This window comes from Urocitellus parryii, chromosome 6 (genome assembly GCF_045843805.1).
Source record: "Urocitellus parryii isolate mUroPar1 chromosome 6, mUroPar1.hap1, whole genome shotgun sequence".
In the NCBI taxonomy this organism is placed as follows: Eukaryota; Metazoa; Chordata; class Mammalia; order Rodentia; family Sciuridae; genus Urocitellus; species Urocitellus parryii.
In genome coordinates this window covers 178,750,915-178,775,976 of record NC_135536.1, presented here as the reverse complement: position 1 = coordinate 178,775,976, position 25,062 = coordinate 178,750,915, and the positions used below count along the sequence as shown (strand labels likewise).

The window sequence follows — 25,062 nt, the reverse complement described above, 5'->3', positions numbered from 1 at the left end:
CAGAAAGACAGCAATATAAGAGTTGAGAAACCTAGCACACACCACCTTAGCAGGTTGATCACCACCTTATCAACTTATCAACACCATATACTTCTTGTTCTTGTTTTTTGTTGTTGTTTGTTTTGGTGCTGAGAAATGAGCACAGGCTTTGTGCATGCTAAGCACATGCTCTGCCATCTCCAACACCCATGATATATACCTCTTGATTTGATACACTGAGAAGGACGACATTGCTTTTGCAGTATTCTTGCCAAAAACACATGACCTGAATTCAATCATGAGGAAACATCAGACAAACTCAAATTGAAGGATATTCTACAAAGGACTCTTCAAGTGTCAAGGTCATGGGGAAAAAAAAAGGAAATATGTTAAAATAGAGGACACTGAAGGGAAGTGACAGCTAAAGAAATATGTGACCCTGACAAAATATGTATTAATGTCTAAAGATTAGTTAATAGTATTGTGTCAATGTAATTTCCTGGTAATGATAATTCTATTATAGTTTATTAAGATGTTAATATTTGGGGAAGCTGAGTGAAATATATAGAAAGAGGCAGGCATTCTACATACTATTTTTTGCATATTAAGAATGAAATTATTTCAAAATGAAGACTAAAAAATAGATTAAAGAAGAAAACTGAGAGGAAAATGACATCTGAATAAAAAAGAAAATACTGTCACAAACAACATACATTTACTATCTCAGGAAAGACACAGTGCCACACCAAGACTCCTGTTCAACAAAGCAGGAAAGCATGAAAATGTAGTCAAGTAGATGCAGCAACGACAGCAGGCGAAACACGGAGAAATCACTGCTGCGAGGGGCGGACAAGGAAGGAAAAGTGGCATCCTAGAAAGGGTAAAGCTGGCTGCACTAACACATGCCACAGTCCAGCTACTCAGGAGGATGATGCAGGAGGGATGGCCCAGATCCAGAAGTTTGAAGCCAGCCTAAGCAACACAGTGAGACCCTGACTCAAAAACTGATAAAGAAATGGGCCAGGATGTGAGGGCGATCTGGCTGTGACATCTGTCACCCCATTGATCGCCAGGGTTGATTCGGCTGATCTGGCTGGTTAGGCAGGTGTCCCCTTCCTCCCTCACCGCTCCAAGTGCATCCCTCCTGAAGAGGATGACCTTCCCCGATAGAGGAGGACCGTTCTTCGGTCAAGGGTATACGAGTAGCTGTGCTCCCTTGCTAGAACCTCCAAATAAGCTCTCAAGAAATGGGCCAGAACCATACCAGCTGTGCAGCCTCTGAGGCTGGCTCTGTGTTCACCAGGCTGGGATCGTGCGAGGATCCACTCAATAGACCAGATGACCTGGAACAACTTAATCCACCCCTTTAAGCCTCGTGTACAAAGTGAATATGACTCAACCCACCTCTCAGGGTTGCTGTAAGAGTGAAATAATGTAAGCAAAAATACAAAGGACTGTGTTTCTCATGTCACAGGCATTCCATAAGGGGTTCATACTGATGAATCTCAGAGTAGGAAAGGGTTCAACCGTACTCCACAGTTTAAGAAAGCAGTAAAATGTGATTCACCTTCAATATTCTTACACCTACAGATGATAAAATGGAAGCCACAGGGCTTGCAGGGGTGAACTTTAATTAGCTGGGGAAAACCCCAACATGAAATACCCCATTCCCATACAGCATCAGATAAATGAGACTTAGCTTTGTCTTTAAAGCTACTTGGATTTTCAACCCAACTGGAGTTAGATAAAGATCTGAAACATAGTTCATCATGAAAGATTACAGATTTTCTTTTATGACTTTTATACTGACAGTCTCATTACAGTGTCATATATGTGTATGTGATGCTTTTCATCACCTAATTGGCACCAAGCACTTTTCTAAATCTCCTAAACAAAACACTTTAAGATTATTTATGTCTTAGCAGAAATATGGGAGATTTTTATTTTTCTACTTCCTAAATTTTATGTAAGCCAGGGGTTAAGGATGTACCTCAGCAGGACATGTATGAGGTTCTGGGTTAAACCCTTAGCATGGGGGAGGAGGACGGGACAGTAATGCAAAATTATGATAGAAAATAACTAACAACAACAACAAAACTTGCTCTGATCAAATTTCTGATTCATTGCTTTGGCGAAATCTGTCAAACAACATAATTTAAACCTATCCCTCTGTTAACAGTGGTGTTAACATGGCCCCAAAGAGAAGTCAATAAACATATCAGATGATTGTGCTGCGCACCTGACCAATTCTTTGGTCATATTAAAATGGCAATGGGGGTGATGAGAAAAGCACTTACCTCCACAGTGTTTGCAATATAACGGTTGTCACCTTCAACTCTGACAGAGAAGTCATAATAACCACTGGAAAATTTGACATTCACGAAGTTTAGTTCAAAAACATCCCTGTTAAGAATGACAGCAGGTTAGCAAGAATTCACATAGGAAAGTCATGAACATGACAAAGAGGGGCTACAAAGCGTCTCCTTGAGACCGACCAGGGCTGTACCACTCTTCAACGTCTCACCTTCCCACCTCTCTCGGGCAACTCCTGCTCACTTACAGACGACAATGTGCAGAAAATGTAAAAACTATCTACAATCACCTCTTCTCCCAAGTTTCCAAAGTTTCTTTTCGTTTGTTTCCCCTTCACTTCTAAAATTGTCCCTCCCTCTGGTAGCATCCCACAATTTAATGCAAAACAGGTAAGTCTATAGTATGATTCCAATTATGTCTTGTTTGTTTTTGCAGTGATGGGGATTCAACCTAGAGCCTAAAGCATGCTAGGTGAGTTCCCTACCATTGAGCCACATCCAAAGCCCCCAGTTATGTTTAACAACAAACAAAAACCATGAGAGGGCTGGAATTGTAGCTCAGTGACAGAGCACTTGCTTAGCATGTGTAAGGCACTGGGTTTGATCCTCAGTACCACATAAAAATAAATAAATAAAAGTATTGGTATTCTCTTTAAAATAGAAATGATTCATAACTAGGCATGGTGGCACACACCTATAATTCCAGCAACTCAGGAGGCCGAGGCAGAGGAGGATCACAAGTTTGAGGTCAGTCTCAGCAACTTAGCAAGGTGCTAAATAACTTGGTGAGACTCTGGTTTTTTTTGTTTTTTTTTTTTTTAATTTTTTAGTTGTAGTTGGATACAATACCTTTATTTTATTTATTTATTTATTTTTATGTGGTGCTAAGGATAATAAATATTAAAAAAAGTGATTTTAGAATACTTAACCCTCTGTGAACATGTTCATGTTATACACTATAACAGAGAAAATATAATCCTAATTCAATTTTAAATATGTATTTATATGCATAGAAAAAAGACTGACAGAAAAGACTATAAAATGTTAGCAGCACTTATCCCTGGGTGATGGAATCATGAGTGATTCATAGATTTTTTTTTTAGTGCTTTTCTGATTATTCTAATTATAAGCTCTCAGTACTCATACATCAGAAAAAAAAAATTTAAAATAGTCATTTATATCACAAAGACAAGATAGAGCCAACTAGAAATTGGGAAAGAAACAGTAAAATCAAAATTGTTTTAGTTTTTAAAATCCTTTTCTTATATTGAACTACAGGATTTTACTGAATGTAGGCAAATTTGGTTTTATGATCTTGGTAATACCTTATTAATCTGACTTCCCAAAACAAATAAGCTGATGCCCTACATAAATATCTATGCCCAGGACTTACCCTACAAGGGTGAAAAATGTCCTTTGGAGGACTGTGGCTCTGGAAGCAACAGACTTAGCATGTTCTAGCTTAACAGTGGCCTGAGTCAGAGGCTGCGACAGAACATTGGTAACTTGCAACTGAAAATAAATAAGTAAATAAATAAACAAATAACAAACACTGAAGTAATAGAGAATTTTGCTTCAGGGTTGCTTTACCTATTGGAAGCAAGCTCTGCAGAATGAATGTCTCACTTTGGGAATCTTCCCTAACTTTGGATTGCTACCTATCAGAGATCAAAATCAAATACAGGAAAAATACAATCCAATCAGGAATGAAATAGATCAGAGAACGCTAGAGCTGGGAGGGATCCTAAAGATGACCTTGCCCAATTGTCTCAGTTTTCAGAGAAGGAAACTAGAATCCAAGGAAAGAAAAGATCGGTTCCAAATTATACAGTTGTATTTCCTTCTTTCTCATTTCCTATTCTATCCACTCTATTAAAGTACCTCTAAAATATATATATTTCTTTTCTTTCTGTTAGATATCATATATGTGTATATATACACACATGCATGTATATATATATACACGTATGATATCTACACACACAGATATGTTTGTATCAAGAAAAATATTTTAGGTAGGGATAAGCAATGGTAAAATTGAAGAAACAAGGATAACATTAAACCTCTCATCAACTGTATTTAATGGGTAGTGTAATTCCTATGTTACAGATGAAGAACCTGAGGCTGAGAGGTTAAGGACATGACCATTAAGAGGTTTGAGCCAGGACTCACACTCCAGTCCTGGTTTCATCACCAATACATTCCCCATGTTATTCTTCCAGCCACAACAGCCCCTCCAATGAACTATATTAATCAAGTTATTTCTCACCACACTCTTGAGGGGATATGGATTATATGAAGAGTGAGGAGAGACAATTTTGAAATTAGAGGGCGTTTCTGCAGGAGAATATCTGCAGGGGTCACCAAAGAACACATGGGTTATAAGGGACTATACTACGTGGAAGAACCCCAATATTGAGACAAAACAAAATGCTAATTTCTGTAAAGATCTTGTTTTATCAGTGGTTTCCAAACAACAGCAAGAAATGCTTTGTTTGAAGTGAAAATTCTAGATGTATTCAAGGTTTGTGCATTTGTTCTTTAAAGATTAACACAAAAGATGAACACTGCTGAGGGAGAGAGAATACTGTGCTAGAAGAGGCATAAAGATCCCCCACCAGCACAGAGGAGGCCTATGCTTATTTTAACAATTACGAACACCAGAATTATTGGAGAATTAAAACAGCTGCCTTAAAACCATGTATCTGAAGAATTCTGGCACTGGGAAATGTATTTTAGAAGCAAGACTTCTCTTTATATCTGGAGTCAAAGGCCTAGAAATGTAATTTTCTTATACTTAATTTATTGAAAGCCTGTACTATTTAAAATCTTCTAGGGAAACAAATGTTTTTTGATAGATTTGCAAGGTCTGTTACTAGATCTCCAGTGGTCATGTCCCATCTCCAGGCTAAGAGAAATGAGCCTTGCCCTATTTTTCATGGGTATGTCCTTGCAGGGCTACAATTGGCTTTCTGAAAGCTTGCACTAGAAATGGCACCAAAGCAGCATATCTTGGCATAGAGGTCATACCCTCAGGATAGCCTGATCGTGAGTAGCAGAAGCGGGGCCCTCAGGAACAACTACAACTGGCACATGGTATTGATTCTGGGAGAGTGCAGCAGCAGCACAGGCCACACTGAAAGCTTCTGAGAGTGACTCAAAGTTCTTCTTACTGAAGATTGTGTTCATTAGCTGGATGACCTGGTCCTGAAAGAAAAGGGAAATGGCAGTTCAGATCTCTCTCTGCAGGAAGTAGAAAGCCCTTTCCTCCCCATGGGATTTTAGTCATTTCTTATATGTGTCAGGTGTTCAGATGAAAGTGGTTCCAACTGTTAAGCCAAAGCTGTAGAGGGGAAAACAAATATGCTGATTCAAACTTAAAACTTCAGTTTAATTTTTTTTCTATCTCCTATTATAAATTGAAATTCATGCTCTTTATTTGTCAATCTTTAATGTCAATCTATATAAACCCAAAGCATTTTCAGATAACTCCTGAGATATACAAGTGTACTACAAAATTCATATTAACGGGGGGCTAGGGATATAGCTCAGTTGGTAGAGTGCTTGCCTCACATGCACAAGACCCATGGTTCAGTCCCCAGCACCACAAAGAAAGAAAGAAACAAACAAACATTAACAGTAACCATTTGTTAAATGCCTACATGTGCCAGGTACTATGATGCTTCATATGTACTACATAAAATCTTGGAAAAAATCCTGAAAGACTGATATTATCAATGTTTTCCAAATGGGGAAACTGAGGCTAATAGCAAGTTAAATTATAGTGACAAGTTGTAACAGAAAAAAAAAAAAAAAGAAAAAGAAGAAGGAAGAAGCAGGGAGTGAGGGAAGGAAGGAAGAAAAACACCAAGACCAAAATTCTGATGCAGGCTTATCTCCAGAGTCCTGCCACAAGAAAACCTGTACTTTGCTGATTCCCAAAACCCTCCCAGCTAAACTCCCATCCTTCCTAACCAACATATAAGTAGCAAATTAGGGCCAACTCTGTTGTAGAAGACCAAACTTTATAGCAAAATGTACAGCAGGAAAAAAACTAAAATAACTCTCCATTAAGTACTAACGGGCTGCTTAAAGGAGAAAACTAAAAGCAATTTTTAAAACAAGTGGAACCCAAAAAGCATGATTAAAATTCTGCAGGTTGTTTGCTTAGGAGGAAACATTTTCCACTTCAATCAGTTTTGTTTTTTAAAATCCACCATCTAACAAAAGAGCTCCCTTGTTCCTGACAGTGTTATTCACAGTCGACATGAAATAATTTTCTTTAATTGTACCAATTACATTTTTCCATCACTAGGCTGTTGACATGTTAAAATAGGGAACTATTCACTAGAATTGTTGTGTCAAAAGCAGTGACAGCAAAATTACTCTAGCCAACCTGGTTAGCAGAAGCTTGGAAATGCAGCAAGAGAAAGTTTAAGTCGTATATGTAGAATGTCATCAATTTATCTGCTTTTCTATGTATAGGAGAATCCCCCCCAAATTTGTATAAGACCCTGCATTCCTGCCTTTTTATCCATAAATGAAATTAAAAGTGAGAGTGATACTTCCAGAACTCCTACACTTAGGATGAAGGAACCAAAACACTAAGAATGTAAATACATGAATAAATTATTAGATCATATCCTGTGAAGAAAATATGAATTTAATTCAAATTATCCAAGACAGTATTAGCAGTCTACTTAAAAGAAACTTGCCACAAAACTCATAATGCATAAAAGAGTGAAAGTTCTAGCTTTAAACCCAATCCAGTCCTCTGAAAATTTAAATAATGGCAGCTTGTACTTAAGATCAAGTGTTGGTAACCATACACACAAGGTGTACAATAAAGGTCCTACTCAAAGACTTCCCACACACATTCCAACTAAAGGTTTGTTCAGTTTAATAAGCTCCTTTGGGGGTGGGGAGATGAACTCTTGAAGTGTCTGTTGGACACACATGCCTCTCTACGAACCATGTCCATCAGCCAAGATGAGCTCAGATTTAGCCACTGCCAAGTAGGAGGGAAGAGAAGACAACAGGCAGTGTTGAAGTCCAGGGCACTTCTGAGAGAAAGATTTGCACAGATCACCAAAGTGGAGAGCATTTAGAAGATAAGCAGGAAGGGGTTCTCAGGAGGAAAAGGAAGATGAGACAAGCATAACACGCCTGGCCTTCTTGCCATTACTGCATGACACCTATGTGCCCCACTTAAAGCAGGTGCAACAATTTGTTTATATGTCTGTCACACTGGACAACCGATTTCTTAATTCAGGCATCACATCCTCTATTTCTCATCCTTGATGCCTAACTCAAGGAATTAAATGACAACGCCCAAAGTGTCATTTGAACATGTGTCATTTGAACATTTGTTTTTGAAAACATCTATCCTTAGCAGCTGAAGTTGACAATGCCATTTGTTCCAAGCCAGAGACTATTAGATTGGCACCTCCTTAATGGATGGCACAGTCCCCACGTGGTCCATGAGCTTGTAGGTGGCAGCAACAAATAACGCTGTGGTTTCCAATCCTTCTTCAAACTGGAGATACACACCCCCCAGTTCATCCAGGCGAGCAACAAGGTCCTGTGACAACAAAACAAAAGCTTACCGGAAGTCGAGTGATCACAGAGACATACAAACCACGGTCACCCCAGTGCAGATAGATGGTTTTGAGAACTCTTTCCTTCTAAATCTGAAGACCACCTCAGTCACTTGATACTTTATCAGAAATGGTGCTTAGGCAGGGCCAAATACATCATGGAAACACGTGCATAGAACGGTGTCCTGGGCGGCTCTGAGAGTGCACCTTCCCTGGCCCCTGTATTCCCGCCCAAGCGCAGGAGCAGTGGTACTAATGACACCAGCCACTCTGGGCAGAAGGTCAGCAGGCCAGGCTGCGGTGCACCCAGGACGCATTTCCGCCCAGATGGATTCCATCGCCATCCAGTCACCTACAACCTGTGAAGCACAGCATTTCTCTTTCTTGGTCAAAGCTCTGAAAGAGACATACTGCTCTCCTGGGCAACACATCTAGGCACCTAGTGAAGCACCCACTCATGACAGTGTCAGTGGTGAATGTCACAGTTGCCTCTGCAGTCCAGGAGAGTGGGCCCTGAGGAGCAAGACATTCTTTTTTTTTTTTTTTTAGTTATAAATGGACACAATATTTTTATTTTATTTGTTAATTTTTTTATGTGGTGCCAGGGACTGAACCCAGTGCCTCACACATGCTTCGAAAATGCTCTACCACTGAACCACAGCCCCGGCCTGAGTAAGACATTCTTACCAAAGCATAGAATAATAAAAACCACAGTGGTCATTTACTGAGCACCTATTAGGTACTAGGCTCTTTTTTATTTTACCTTGTTTTTACAATATTGGGAATTGAACCCAGGGCTACTCTAGCACTAAGCTACATTCCCAACACTTTTTATTTTTATTTTTTAAAGTTTTGATACCGGATAAGTTGCCAGGCCAGCCTTGAAATTATAGACCTCCTACCTCTGCCTCTCAAACAGCTGGGATTACAGATGTGCCTGGCCTGTATGAGGCTCTTTAGAACCTCACTTGTTCTTGCAACAACCAAATATAGAAATTGAAGCTCAGAGCTATTAAAGAACTTGCCATGGATTGAAAAGTGGTAAGTAGTAGGAAAAAAGCATTTGAATTTTACATTTGTTGGGCTCCAAAAACCTGGGAGATTAGATTACCTCTACAAAAGGCTGGAAAAACAATGTTACCTATTTTATGATGTAACTATATCAGCCTAACAAATATTCCCTCGGACATATTATTGCTCCAACACAAATAACATAAGCATACTATGGATTTAAAATATAAGTGGGTATAACAAATCGGGCATGTCTAGCTGCAAGATTCTTTTCCTAAAAGGTGTCAAAGATTGGAGCTGGGAGACCTATTTGGCAAAACAGTTCTGACCTCAATCTCCTCCACAATGTTCCTCAGGTCGGCTTGCTGGGACAGATGGGATGCTGTCTGCAGAGCCTGGATTGTTCTGGAAGGGAAACAGTAGAACACTGCAATTAGTTAACTTTATAAGGGATATCCTCTTAGGGAGACTAGCACTCGAATCGACCAAGGTGTATTTGGCATTCCAAATGTATACGTGGCCCAAACTGGCTGTCTGTTAATTTTTTAACTTTTCTTACTCAAGACAAAGAGATAATGTGGAATCTACATGTGACACTGTTGAATAGAATCTGGGTCAACTATTCTGAAACAAGAATAATGCAACCTAAAGATACAATAATTCAGGAAATATGTGCTAAATGGTTAACACTTGTGCTCCTGGGAGACCTAAGTGCCACTAATCCTTCAGGCATTAAATAAGAGCAAAGATCTGTTCCTAAACCAATTTTAATCTTATTTTCTTTTTCTACCATTTATTTTTACTATAAAAGAACATTATTTGTCAAAAATTCAAATAAATATTACTAAAAAAAGTTAAAATTCCTATAATAGCTACCCTTAAAAGATACGGTTCCGTATGAATACATATAAATGTACTTCATTATTACTAACAATTATAGTTTGGATATGAGGCATTCTCCCCATCCCAAAAGCTCACATATCAATGCAGGAGGTGAAATTATAAGATTATGAGGCAGGCAACCCCATCAGTGGATTACTGGGAGGTAGCTGTAGGCTGGCGGGACATGGAGGAAGTGGGTCACTGGAAGTATGTCTTGGGATCATAGATTTTGTCCCTGGCTCCTTCTGCGCTCTCTTTCTGCTTTCCACCTGTCATGAGCTATGCAGTTTTCCTCTGCCACACTCTTCCATCATGACCACACTCTCCCATCTATCTCACCTCAGGACCAGAGCAATGGAGCAGTTGACCGTGGACTGAACCTCTGAAACTGTGAGCCCAAATTATCTTTCCTCCTCTAAGCTGTTATTGTCAGGTATTTTGGTCATAGATATGAGAAGCTGACTAACACAACACAGTGTTAGACTGCCTAAATGTACCACAATTTCCTCACTTAATTTCCAATTGATAGTTTTTTGTTTTGGTACCAGGGTTTGAACTCAGAGGCACTTAACCACTGAGCCAGGTGTGCTTAACTTCTAAGACACTTCCCCAGCCTTTTTTAATGTTTTCTTTTGAAACAGGGTCTCGCTAAGTTACTTAGGACCTCACTAAGTTGCTGAAGCTGGCTTTGAACTTGCAATCCTCCTGCCTTAGCCCCCTGACCTGCTGGGATTACAGGCATGCACAACCATGTCTGGCTTGATAGATATTTTTTAAACTAGATCTTATAATACTATAACTGATAATCTTTATTCACACATAAATTTTTCAAAATTTATGGAGGTGAAATTCATAAACAAAATTAACCATTTTTAAAGTGAATAATTCAGTGGCACTTACAACATTCGCAATCTTGTACAACTACTACCTCTGTCTAGATCCAAAACATTTCTATCTGTCCAAAATAAAATCCTATACCCATTAATCAGTCTCCCATTCTGCCTTCTCCCAGTCTCTGGAACCCTCCAGCTAAGTTGTCTCTAAGGATTTATCTATCCTGGATATGTCAGACAAATGGTATCATACAAATATGTGATCTTTAATGTCTGACGTCTTTGACTCAGCATGTTTTTGAGATTCATCCATGTTGTAGCATGTATCAGTGCTTCACTCATTTTTATGGCTTATTCATATATTTTTGCCTATTTATGAGTGTATTCCCGGAAGATAAACCCTTTTAGGTGGAAGGTTACAGGTGTATATACATGATTTTTCATTATATTCTCTTGATGCAAATAGTTTGGAAAATATAAATGGTACTTCTCAGGGTCAAAAGAGGAAAGCTGAGGCCCCCTGGTGGTCAGACAGACAGCTCCAGCCCTAATTCCTGAGATGACAGATCCTAGTGCAAACCACCACTTATCAAGTCAGCATGTCAGGGAATGTAGAGCAGGGAATCTGTCTACTTATGTCCAGATCATAGCAATTTAGATTTCTTCTATTGAAAACTAATTCCATTAGGATGAAAAGTTGGAAAACAGGAGTCACAATTCACAGAGAGAAGCCCCATGAGCTTTCAATGACTCCTATGGGATACTTGTTGTTATAATGCACTTGGGAAAATGAAACCTGAATTTCTGAACAAGATAAAAATCCCACATCTGCCTATACAAATGCTGAGCTCAGAAAAGACTGCTAAGATAGCCTAGAAAGAATTTATCAATTAAGACATCATTTTTCTCTTCTTTGGAATGACTGACTGCCATGCTGGTAACAACCTTGGAAATTTAAAATGAAATTAATCCATTTAGCTTTAGAAAAGTTTTGTCACAGGCTTTAATTACTTATTCCCCAGCCAGTGATTTCTTTCTCTCTAGAGTACTATATTCAAACAGATTCAAAGCAGATTCTGTTTTCCTAATATAAAGCAGATGACTCAGAGAAATTGGTTTTCAAGAGACATCTTTTCAGATGGCTCATTTAAACCCATAAATATTTTCTCTTTCAGGTCAGGCTTATGAACATACACTTCCTAGGATAACTTCACTTAAATATAGAGGGCCCAAAGAGTTCTAATGCATATCAGATTTCCCTAAATGGGGCAAATAAGCAATAACAATATAAAAGGATCTACCAGTTTGATCGACATAATAACTCCATGAAGTAGATAAAATTCTGTGGGTTTTACTTGTGAAAGAACTGAGGTTTAGGTTTAGGGGCGTTAAACAGCCCACTTGTGATAACAAAGGTATAGAGTAGAAGAGTCTGGATTTGAAGAGTTCTATTTGATTCAAAACATGTGTTCTGTCTTCCTATAAGCTTTCTTATAGAGTAGTTTCACCTTTATTAATCCTTTGTTAGGCACATTCAACATGCCAGGCTCCATGAGTACTGCAAATAAAGAAGGCTAAGACCTAAAATAGAAACAGTTATAATACAACCAAGGAAGTAGCCAGCTCCCTAATGAGAAATGCTCTAGGGAAGGATCTCTGCATCCTGCATGCCACCAAGAGCAGACACTGGGCTAGGCTCTCCACACTCATCATCTCATTTGATCCTAACATCTGCTTCTGCTCTGTGATGTAAAGATTTCTGGTCTTTTTTACAGGTGAGGCTCAATAGAACTTAGTAACTTGCCCAAAATCACACAGCAAGGAAGGAACACAGCTGGTGTTCAAATGCACATCTGCCTGACTCCTTTGTACTACTTCTTATTCTAGGGTTTTTGAGGAAGGAGATTTCCCTTTTTGTTTAGAGGAAATGAGGGGGTTTTTTGGTAGAAAGTGGTGGCATCAGAGTAAGGGACTAACACTGAAGACATGACATGAGATGGTAGTAACAAGGGGAGCATTCTACCAAAAGGGATAATGAACAGCAATAAAAATGTATGGCCTGAAATCGAAGGACCACAAGGGCCAAGCACCTGGCAAAGTGTGTATGAAACATTAGCCCAGGAAAGAATCAGCCCTGAAGTTACCGAGTGCCAACCATGTGAATGTGAGTAGAGTGGGGGAATGACAAAGAATACCCAAATACTGCAAAATCTGTCCTTATCAAAGCTGCAAGTTTAGAGACAATCTGATTGTTGGCCAAAGCCCTGGGAAATGATCTCACTGTCCTGAAAGTGAGAATCAGTGTCACCAACCTCTTGCTATACAATTAACAGGCACTCCACACCCTTTTTTTTTTTTTTTTTTTTTTAGTTAGTTGACACAATACCTTTATTTTATTTATTTATTTTTATGTGGTGCTGAGGATAGAACTCAGTGCCTTGCACGTGCTAGGCGAGCGCTCTACCACCGAGCCCCAACCCCAGCCCTCCATACCCTCTTTATGGGTTGACATTAAATGGGAAACATAGAAAATGAAAAGTTGTTTTCTAAAAATATTCTCTTAATTGTAGATGGACACAATATCTTTATTTTTTTAAATTTGGTGCTGAGGATCAAACCCAGTGCCTCACTCATGCGAGGCAAGTGCTCTACCACAGAGCCACAACCCCAGCCCTGAAAAATTGTTTTAAATGACTTGTTTAGTTAAAGAAAAAAATTACACATCATTACTTTTAAATTTAACAAATATCCTGAAGTCAGTGACCAGATACCATTTTAATAAAAGTGAGAGTTGCTCCAAGTACTTTTCCTGAGGGGGCTTCTCCTTCACTTTTGCGTCTTGCAGAGTAAGCAGCAGGGTCCTAATTCCTAGAATATTCTACACTCTCCCCTCCAGATGCCATCTCTCACAACTTCTAAGGATACCACAAGCCCCACTTTTTCACAGAGCTCCCATTGCCAATATCTCACTATGCCCTGGCCGAACCCCAAGAAATTTCCGAGCTCAATGGACTCACTCTAAGTTTCTACCCTCTAACCTAAAAAGAAGATGGTGTCTCTGTGTAGTAGTGGGTTTATGCTCCGGCTCTGTACTTGCCTTCTACCTGAGCAGCATGCAGAAGGCCATGTCTTTGTTAGCTCCACCAAGGAAGGGACCTTACTGCCTAATTCAGTGTTGTGTCTGACATGTGTAGCAGAACATGTGGCTTAGAATAGGTGCCCAGGAAATATCTGCTGAACCGAGAATGAGCCATCTTGGGATAGGAGGCCTAAGAAGGCTTAAATTGACAACTCACGCCAGCACAGTCTCTTCCTTGCCTAGGCGAGCAGTGAGGGCCCCGAGTGCTTCCTGGGATGCCAAGGGAAGGCCCAAGCCACTGAGGGCTGCGACAGCGTGGTAGATCTGGACAACAGAAGAGTCTTCACTGACAGCTGCCAGGAGCATATCTTTGGTCTCATTTGAAACAGAGATCTAGGAAAGATAGCAGACTCAGAGGTTTAGAACAGGTTCTGAGTTTCTGGCCACTGCCAGTCACAACCATTTTGCACATACTCACCACCCCCAGTCCCCAGATGTCAGAATTCTTGTAAACCCTCAGCATAACCCCTTCCAAAAGAGGCTGACAAGTTACTGTGGTCTTGTTTACTTCCGTAGTTTAGTAAACTTCATTTACTAAAATGACCCAGATATCTGGGGATACACAGTGATTTTTTTTTTTTTAAACTGGGAATTGAACTTGGGCATTTTACCACTGAACAACATCCCTTCTTTCTTTCCTTCCTTCTCTCCTTTTTGGTACAGGGGATTGAACCAGGGTGCTTTCCACTGAGCCACATCCCCATTTTGAGGCAGGGTCTCATTAAGTTGCTGAGGCTTGCCTCGAACTTGCAATCCTCCTGCCTCAGTCTTCCAAGTTTCTGGGATTACAGGCGTACACCATCACACCCAGCCTCTTCAAGCATTTTTAAATGTTAAAGGGAAATGTAAAGAAAAACTCAAAGCCTCCCAGAAGAGAGGCAACAGGGGTTGGGGTTGTGGCTCAGTGGTAGAGCACTTGACTGGCATATGTGAGGCACTGTGTTCAATTCTCAGCACCACATGTAAATAAAAAAAATAAAATAAAATAATAATGCTGGACACGGTGGCACATGCCTGTAATTCCAGCAGCACAGGAGGCTGAGATAGGAGGATCACAAGTTTAGAGCCAGCCTTAGCAAAGGCGAGGCGCTAAGCAACTCAGCGAGACCCTAGGTTGGAGTTGTGGCTCAGTGGTCAAGTGCCCTTGAGTTCAATCCCTGGTACCCCCCCCCCCAAAAAAAAAAAAAAACAAACAAACAACAACAAAACAGAAGAAAGGCAACAACTGCAGGAAAAACTTTATTTAAAAAGTGAAAACTCGGGGGAAAAATAAACAAACTATACTATCTTTTAAAAATTATCATAGAAAGAATTGCTTTCACACCACTAGAGTCTCATTGTTTACAAAAAAACACAATAAATTAGCACAGTGGTACACATACGTAATCCCAGCAATTTAGGAGGGCACAAGTTCAAGGCCAGCCTGGGCAACTTAGTGAGACCTGTCTCAAAATAAAAAATGAAAAGGGCTAGGGTGGATTCAATCCCTAGTACCAGAGAGAGAGAGAGAGAGAGAGAGAGAGAGAGAGAGAGAGAGAAGAGAGAATTCAGGGAACTAGGGCATTAGCTCAGTGGTAGGGTGCTTGCTTAGCATGCATGAACCCTGGATTTAATCCCCAGCACCACACACATTCATACACAAAATAATAATCTGACATGACCCTCCCCTTTAAAAATGTGATTTACAGTTTAAAGCAAATGTCGGTTTAAGAAAATCTGGACTCACCTCACACCCTGAGAGGGCCTGGCTGGACTGGGCAGCATAGAAGAGGGAATCCACGTTGCTGGGATCAAGGTTAGATTTGATGAAGGTGCATGCTTTCTAAATAAGGGAGAAAATCAATATTAAGTGGTGACATGCAGTGACCAGAAAAGCAAAGGTGTTTTGCAATGATAAATAAAATTCTAAGCTATCTACGGTGGCTTGCAGTAATGAGCTACACACAATGTAGTTTCTTAAATACTTGTTTTCCATATGACTCTGCATTACCCCAAACAGCCTGATTCACACAAAAAGCCACAAGTCTGAAGACATGCTCGTCCTTCTGAATCCCAAAGGAAGGAGAAGCCAAAGATGAGCCTCCTATCAATGATCATAGGCCCCTTCATAGATAGCATCATCATCCGAATAAGAAACCTGGGCTTGGAGTTGATAAGTAAACTGCAAAAGGTGACAAAGCTGGTAAGCAACAGTCTCCCCTGATTCTAGCTGCACTGAGGTCTCCCCTGAGATGTCTTCAAAGCCAAATAAGATTCCATAAATCGGAAATGACCTTAAAACCCTCTTTATTCCCTGGACTTGTGCCCCATGTGTAGGTGTCACTACCCATCAACTGGCCAAACCAGAAATCAGGGGCTCTGCTTTGACTTTTCCCTTCCCTCCAAGGCTGTCAAGCTTACCTCCTTTTTATTTCTCACCCCAATCCCACCCCAGGGCTTCTGTTATTGCCTTGAGGCAGGTTGTTGCCATTTCTCACCTAGATTGCCACAATCCTTTCCTAGAGTCTCAAGCTATGCGATCCACTCTGCACACTGCTTTGAGACTGATCTTAACAAAATACAAACATATCCATGTTGCTTTGCTACTAAAATCCTTCAATGGTTCCCCATTCTCAGACGAGATCCAAATTTTTTGACGCAGCATGCAGCACCCTCACTCTCTGCCACACTCCACCTCCAACTCCAAATTTTACCCTCCAGTCTTCTGCAGCTCCAGGTGGCCATGCTCCTGCACTTGACATTTTGGTCCTGCCACTGACAGGAGTACCTTTCCCTTGCCCTGCCAAACCAGGTTCCACCTTCATCTCTGCTCAAATGGACCTTCTCCACAAAGTCTTCACCGATGCTCATGCCAAGAGAGGCGGGTGCTTCTCTCTCCAGTGATCCCGAAAGCACTCACCATGCTGTCCTATCTCCTCCCCTTCCAGATAGTTTCCTGGCAGCACTAACTGCCCGTCACAGTGACTGGCACAGAAGCAGCACATAACAAAACCCTGGCAACTTCTCCTCCACTGAATTCCAAGAGAGATTATTTAATAATTACACTGCTAAACGTTTTGGTCAAAGTAATATAAAATCCAGATATTCAAAATCACACTGCAATAAACCAGTTAGAAGCGGCCGCTTCTGAAGGATAGCACGGGGAACGGGGAGGGTAGGCTGTGTAAGGGCTTCTTGCTTTTCCCCAATAGCCATTCTACATATGTGAAGTATCACTGCATGCATATGTACTTGAACCAAAATGCTTTTCAAAAATTTTATGAATAAAATTTAAGTAGGAGTCTCAAAACAAATTAGTTTCAATCAGAAGTTTGAAAGAAGTCTGAGGGAGGAAGGGAAGAAACAAAATATAAGTATAATTAGGTTTCTAAAGAAGAGAACAGATGAATCCAGCAATGCGTTCTTTTGGTAGAATGTGGGTAAGCCAGACACGTGCTCTGTCGCCCTCTGGTGCTTTTACAAAGGAATGATAACTGGAGACCCCACAGCGATGACCACAGTCAGGCTAACTCTCTAATTCCATAATGTGTTGGTTTTCTAAATGCTTCCTGTGCATTTCTCATTTAGTCCTGACAGTCCTATGCATTAGGCATTCTTATTATCTCCCTAAATTTACAGATAAGAAAAATGAGGCATCAGTGAGGCAAAGTAACTTGCCCGCATTCTTTCTCACTCTCTACTGGGGAACTCAAATTCAAATCCAGGCATTCTGGCTCCAGACTCTGAGCTGTGCAAGCCCTGTCTCAAAAGCCCATGGAAAATGATCTGTTCTTGGGTAAAACTAGCTCAGGCCTACTCTAATGTGTCACAAAGATAAACAAAGGTAAATAGTGATGGTATTCAATGGCTCCAAAGTGCACAATGTTTACAGCACAGTTTTAAGAACAGCAGGAGTGGGGAGACCTCAAAAAATATGCTCTGGACTCTGTGAGCTCTCTGAAGCTGAGGCTTCAGCCAGCCCTTTTGAAGGATGTGTGGCTTTGACTCAGCCGTTCCCCAACCTGAGACTTACTTTCCCAAGGGAAAACTGAGAATCATTCCCTAAACGTCCCTCCCCTGTCTGCTCACTTCTGGCTTTCTTTTTTTTTTCTCTCTTTTTTAAAATATTTTTTAGTTGTTGATGTACCTTTATTTTTTATTTATTTATATGTGGTGTTGAGGATCGAACCCAGTGCCTCACACATGCTAGGCAAGTGCTCTGCCACTGAGCCACAACCCAGCCCCATCATTTCCAGCTTTCTGTGCCCTGTTGATACTCCAACTGACCCAGCATCCTCCTGAGCAAAGTACCACAAGGCTTTCCTCTACTCTTCTTCCTGACAACTTCTTGAACCTAGAGGGAAGACAGCAGGAACAGCTCCCAGCTACTCGTCTCCTGTGCTTTGCAACACCCCGGCTAGTGCCCCCACACCAGGTCACTGAACCCATTGTTTCCATGCACACTGCTTACCACGGCCCCCCACACCTCCACTCCAGCAGCCCTGGACACCCACTCCCAGTCCCAACAGTTCTGCCAGCACTTTTGAGCCTCCAGGTTTTTTTTTTTTTTAATTTGTTATACAATGCAGAAGACATTACAATTCATATTACACGTATAGAGCACAATTTTTCGTATCTTTGGTTGTACACAAAGCAGAGTCACACCATTCGTGTCTTCATACATACACTTAGGATAATGAGGTCCATCGCATTCCACCATCTGTCCTACCCTCATGCCCCTCCCTTCCCCTTGCCCTATGTAGAGTTCATCTGATCCCCCCATGCGCCCCCAACCCCATTAATCAGCCTCCTTAAATCAGAGAAAACACCCGGCAGAGCCTCCAGGTTTTATTCAGGACACTCTCTCCCTCTGAAAGTCCCTTACCTCATCAGGTAAACTTCTCCCTCTCAATGAGTATACTTCTTACTAAGAAGTTTTAGGGACTTAATAAAAATAAAATTTCCCTCGTCCTTCTCTCCCCACCAACTGCTAACTTCTCTCTTCCCAAAGCCACACTTCTCTGGAGTTAACCTGTACTCACTAAGACTTCATTTCCTCACCTCCACATTCCAATATGGTTTCTGTCCCCATCAAGCCACTCCATCCAAACTGTCAAAGCCAGGGACATATCTGAGGGTTCACGCCCTCAACCCTGGATGGATCAATCACCTCCTCATTTTGAAAAGTTAGTTCTGTGGGCTTCCAGGATCCCATGTCCCCACTCCTCACCCCATTCTCTCTCACTTCTCCAGTAGCTCCTCCAGAGTTTCAAGCTCTGTGTGGTCCCATCCAAAAATGGGGCATCTCAACTCCCAAGCCTACTTCTCATCCTGCCTTCTCTTTCCCCCCAGGCAATTTCATTCATGCCCACAATCTCATCCAGAACCTCCATGCAGACAACTCTCAGGTTTGTACCTCTAGCTTAGCTTCACTCAGCCGCCATGTACATGACTCAAAGGCACTTCAAAGCTCAAGGTATTGAAGGACAAATTCGTGTTTTTTTCTAAACAAACCAAATTCTTTCTCAGTGCTCCTGTCTTATGGAATGGCCCAACCTCCGTCCATGTAGCAAGCTGAAAATCTGGTGTCTTCCTCTATACCTCTCTGTAGTCAATCTTGCCCCACAGCCCTCTGCCACAGTCTGTCCTCTGCAAAGCAGGAGAGAAATTTTTCTAAAATGCAAATCATACAATGAACTATTTAAAATCAACTGCTCTTTGGAGGAAGATCAAAACTCTTCCTGTGGCAGCCAAGGCCCAGTGGCTTGGCTCCAGCCCACCTCTTAGGTCCACTCCTCCCTCTGACACCGTTGACACGTAGCCTCCTTCCAGACTCTCAAAGGTAACCTGCCCCTCCCCACAGGGGCTCTTTGCTCAGGCTGTTTCCTCGGCTTGCTGCCCCTTCGCTCTCTCCCCTCCCAGCTATCTCCCACTTTCCATCATGCCCTCCTTCTCTTGGAGTGTCTACCACATGCCCACATGCTGTGCTAGGCACCAGAGATACACAGCAAATAATATGCACACATTCTTGCCTTCAGGGAGGTCTCACCTAGGGTGATATACAGTGGAATTTAAACTCGAGATTTCCCTGGGAGAGCCTGCTGACTAGATCAAAGTCTCCTCTTTTACACCTACAGAAGTCCTGTATTTATAAAAGCACATGCCTCACTTTCAGCCTATCTCCACTTTTAGAATCTACATTCCAAGGGCGCAGGGACTCTTTTTTTGATCAACACCAAATCTCCAGTGCATGGCACCACACTAGTGCAGAGCAGAAACCCACTACATATCTGCTGCCTGACTGAAGGAGCTGTGCAGCAAGACCCAGCAAGTGGCACCCCATGGCCGACAGCTTGAGCGCGGGCTCCCTCTGCTGGGCTCCCATGGTACTTTCCACAAACTATAATGTGCCTCTGCTCCCTTGGCTCTAACTAGATAAGCTCTGTTGTCTTCTCTGCACTCAGCACAGTGCTGGGCACACACTTTGGGAATGCTCCAGAGTGAACACACCCCTCATGGGCTGCCACCCCCAGCACCCATCTCAGTGCCTGGCCCACAAACACAACTTTTTCTTTTGCAGTGCTGGGGATTGATCCCAGGGGCTCCCACATGCTGTGCAAACTCTTTACCACCAAAAACAACCCCAGCCCTGACACACTTTTATATGCACCCAACACATGCTAATTACTTTATAAGTACTATATTATTTAATCCTCACCATGCTCTATAAGGTTAGGTATTATGCTGAGTTTACAGATAGGAAAGTGCTTGACATAAATAACCTATGAGCACTGTCTAATGTTTCCCGACTTAGTCATCTGTATACTGCCATCACTTTTTGCCACAATATGTTTCCCATTTACTTTGTATTTTTATTAAAATGAATACAAAACAACTCCCATTCTTCTCAATCTTGTGAAAAGCTACACAGTATCTATAAAAATCACCATTTTGATATGCTTAAGTTTTACATACTTATACAGCACTCAACTATCAAAATGAAAGATGCTCCAAAACCAGCTCTTATTTTACACAGCTGCTAAGCCTTTTATTCCCATGAAACCCCATTTCTTCCAGTTTGTTGCTGAAACTTGTGACAAAATTCCAAAATTTCCCCTAAGGACAAACCTCTGTGAGAACAACCAACTCAGTGCAGATAGCAGGGGATGTTCTGCTCAGCTAAAAGCAACAACAGGACAAACACCATGACGTGCAGCAACAATAACAGACATTTGCTCTCAACAGATTTATGTAGCATGCACATCTAGGAGGAGTTCTAACAGCATGGAACCACCCGTGCAAGCCCTCTCTTCTGTTACTCACAATCACCACTGTGCATTTCATAAGCAATTGGAAAAATGAAGTATGCAATTAACCCATTTGTTTTCTGATTAGGATGCATATTTAGAGAGCCCTCGTTTCTGTTAGGCTAAAGTTTACAATTCAGGTGTGTGCTGGCGTGGGAACGATGTCAGTCAGTGGATACCATATGTAATCGAATGTCACAGTTTGGATCTTAGAAGTACTCCAAAGGCCACATGCCAAGACTTGGTCACCACCAGTAGCACTACTGGGAGATGGTGGAAGGAAATTGAACCTCTGGGGTGTGCTCTTGAAGGGGATATTGGGACCTCAGCCCCTTCCTCTCTCTTTCTCCCCAGCCACAATGAGGTAAGTAGCTCAGCAACACCACACGCTCCCAGCCACAATGTTCTGACTCACCACAGGCCTAAAAGCAAGGGAGCCAATCAACCATGGACCAAAACCTCTGACACTGTGAGCCAAAACAAATCTTTCCTCTTTTAAGTTATTTCAGGTATTTTGTCTCAGTGACAAAAATGTGACTAACACACAGTACTACTAATAGGAGCAAATATTACATATTTACCACATGCCACCACTATGCTAACCACCCTCCGTATGACAGCTGTGAGGCGAGTATTACCATTATGTCCATCTTACAGAAGAGATACCAAAAATTCTAAAGGTATTAGGTAAGGTGCAAGGGTTACTTGACTGTTTTCAAGTCAACCTCTTGAAGCCAAGCAGTCTGGATGATAACCCTAAAGGCACAGCTGGCCTAACCATATAAGTATCCCAGGTCAACTGCAATGCAGTTGCCCAGATAGCTCTTCAATCCACCTCTTCAGCCCTAACCAATGTCCCCTCCAACTAATAAACATGAGCAAAGAATACCTTTAGGGGTATGTGTGCAACCAGAATCTTGTGTAAAACTCCAGATCATGGCGCAGATAGCAAGCCAGCACCCTGGGAGATGTGAAAGTGCTTATTTTCTCCAAAGTCCCTGGAACCAAATCCAATGGCTCCATGAAAGTTTGAAAATCCCCAGGAGATCTTTATTTCCTGCATTCATATCCCACCAAAATTTAATATGACACTAATATTCCAATTTTAACTTTTACAATTTACAATAAAAAGCCTCAACTAGCCAAGACTGTTCCACTCCCTGTTTCTCAATTTGTTCTTTATCTCCCCATCACAGGGCCTTTATGACCATGGAGAAAACCAGGGCAAGGCTCAGGCACTGCCACAAAAGGTGCCAGAAATACAGTACCTGTGCCAGGCATTGTTTGAACTCACCTGAATGAATTATAAACAGAAGCAAATATTTTCATGTTAAGAATGACAGGGCTTTCATGGGAATAACACAATTTCACTCAATCCTCATGATGGTCCCCTGAGGGAGGCATCATAATTTCTTTTTAACAGAGAGGTAGGACCATAGTTAAAAACTTGGGGAACTGACTCTCATGTCTGTGTTCTTACTTTTGAGCTAATTTTATTATTAGAAGGTACATTTGCACTAAGGGTTCACAATCATGAGGGGAAAGTCTGTCTCCTTAATATAGTCAGGCAGGAAGAAAATACTGGGCAGGAACAAGAGATGGCTGTGGGAAAAAAATGTGAATAAGCTAGGTCCCCCTGAGCAGTAGCAAGCTTCATCTGTGAAGGGCCAGTGAGTAAATGCTTCAGGCCTTTAAGTCATTCTGGTTAACTACTCAGTTCTATTGTTAAAACACAAAAGCAGCCATAGACAACAGTACATCAATGGGTGTGGCTGTATTCCAATAAAAATTTACTTACGAAAACATCTTCAACCCAGTTTGGCCATGGGGACCACAGTTCCTCAACCCCTCTGCCACACAGCATTCACAGAATGGTTGGCAGACATTAGGCAATTTAATTAACCTCTGAGGTCCACTTCCTTGTGTATCACGGGATAATGTTTCTGACCATGCATAGATAAGAACATTAACTTACACACAAGGTACTCGATAAATAATACTGATTGTTAAGTCCAGTTGGGGACAGAAGGTATCAGGCTGGCAAGAAAAAAAAATTCTCAATTTTTATGCACTAGATCACACTCTCTCAAACACACACACATGCACACGCGTGCACACACGCGCACACACACACACACACACACGATGTGTTGATCTATTGGTGAAGATGGGACTTTTTTTTAATATTTATTTTTCAGTTTTCGGTGGACACAACATCTTTATTTTATTTTTTTTGTGGTGTTTAGGATCGAACCCAGCACCCCGTGCATGCCAGGAGAGCACGTTACTGCTTGAGCCACATTCCCAGCCCAAGATGGGACATTTTGAGCATTAAGAAGAATACAACTGGGACTGGGTTGTGGCTCAGTGGCAGAGCACTTGCCTCACACATGTTAGGCACTGGGTTCAATCCTCAGCACCACATAAAAATAATTAAACAAAATAAAGACATTGTGTTCATCTATAACTAAAAACACTATTAAAAAAAAAACACAACTGAAGTAGATCTGGAAAAGATCAACAGGGACTACCAGAGTTCTGGCCATAACAGAATTAAAGAAATTGAATTTACCCCTCCTACCATAAGTAACTATAAAATAAGACACAATATATGAAGTCAAGACACTGGACGACAGCATAAAGCTTTGATCCTTGAAAGAAAGTTAACTCAAATTACACTGTGATAAATTAAGATGCATATTATAATAAAGCTAAACACCAATAGAAGATAAAAAATGTAATACTAAAAAATACCTAATCTAAAAGAAGAGAGGTAAGAAGGGGAAAAAAAAAAGATAAATAGAAAACTTTGAGACAGTAGATTTTAACCAAACAGTGTAATTTTATTAAACATAAGTGGAATAAACCCCCCAACTAAAAGGCAGAAACTACCAGGCTGGATTTTTATAAAAGACAGTCCCTACCATACACTGTATATGTATGCACACAGATTAGTTGGACATCTTGATCCACTGATCCAACTTTATCACTAAGAGTTAAACAATCAGACATGCATCTCTTGACAGAAATACACAGAACCACCTCTGAAATATTTTTGCCAAGAAAACTGACTCTGAATATAACTAAGCCTTAAGAGGTAACTATCAGGGTAAAGGAGTACAAGGAATAGAACAATATGTTCAAAAACATGATGATGCAAAGGCAGAATGTGGAAAATTCTCCAAGACAAGTGACCCAGCTTTTCTCACAAATGGAACGGGGCGGCAGGTGAGGTGGCTTATGTTTATAATTCTATCTACTTGGGAGGCTGAGGCAGGAGGATTGAAAGTTTGATACCAGCCTGAGCAATTTAAAAAGAACTGGGGACACAGCTCAGTGGTAGGTATGCTAGCCTAGCATGGGTGAGGCCCCGGGTTCAATCACTAGTATCATAAAAAAAGAGAAAGAAGTGGTATGAGGGGATAGAGGGAACAGGAACTATTACAGGTAAAAAGAGACTTAGGAGACATCAACAAAACGCAATGTGTGGACCTTGTTCAGATGCGGACTTAAACCAACTACCTCTTCAAGACAATTTTGGGATAATTAGAGATAAATGAACATAGACTGAGAATTAAATGACATAAAAAAACTACTATTAATAATGGATAGAGGGGCTGGGGTTGTGGCTCAGTGGTGGAGCACCTGCCTAGCACATGTGAAGCACTGGGTTCAATCCTCAGCACTACATAAAAGTAAATAAATAAAGTTACTATCTCCATCTACAACTAAAAAATATATTTTTTAAATGGATGGACAAAATAAAAACACTGCTATTATTGTTAAAACAAAAGTTCCCATGAAGAGATATAAGTAAAACGATTTGTCTAATATCTGCTTTAAAATAGTCCAGTTGCTGGCCTAGTGCCAGACTGGCCTCAAACACCGCAAGGTGATTCTCCTGCCTTAGTATCCCAAGTAGCTGGGATCACAGGCATGTAAGACCCTATCTTAAAAATAAATAAAATATTCCAGCAAAAATAAAGGAAAAAACAAGTAATTGTAATCATCAAGCTAGCAGAT

At 41.0% G+C, this 25,062-nt stretch overlaps 1 protein-coding gene across 2 annotated transcripts in view; it reads right to left on the bottom strand.

Annotated features, from left to right (window-relative positions):
• Rpn2 (ribophorin II) overlaps positions 1-25,062 on the bottom strand; it is a 58,479-nt gene that overhangs the window by 26,158 nt on the left and 7,259 nt on the right. For both annotated transcript variants that reach the window (XM_026383205.2, XM_026383207.2), the window contains exons 3-9: positions 15,480-15,575; positions 13,911-14,086; positions 9,229-9,304; positions 7,738-7,872; positions 5,322-5,498; positions 3,685-3,803; positions 2,277-2,382 (exon numbers count right to left, since the gene is read on the bottom strand). In XM_026383205.2, coding sequence (XP_026238990.2) covers positions 2,277-2,382; positions 3,685-3,803; positions 5,322-5,498; positions 7,738-7,872; positions 9,229-9,304; positions 13,911-14,086; positions 15,480-15,575 — 885 coding nt within the window. The remainder of the gene's footprint in view (positions 1-2,276; positions 2,383-3,684; positions 3,804-5,321; positions 5,499-7,737; positions 7,873-9,228; positions 9,305-13,910; positions 14,087-15,479; positions 15,576-25,062) is intronic.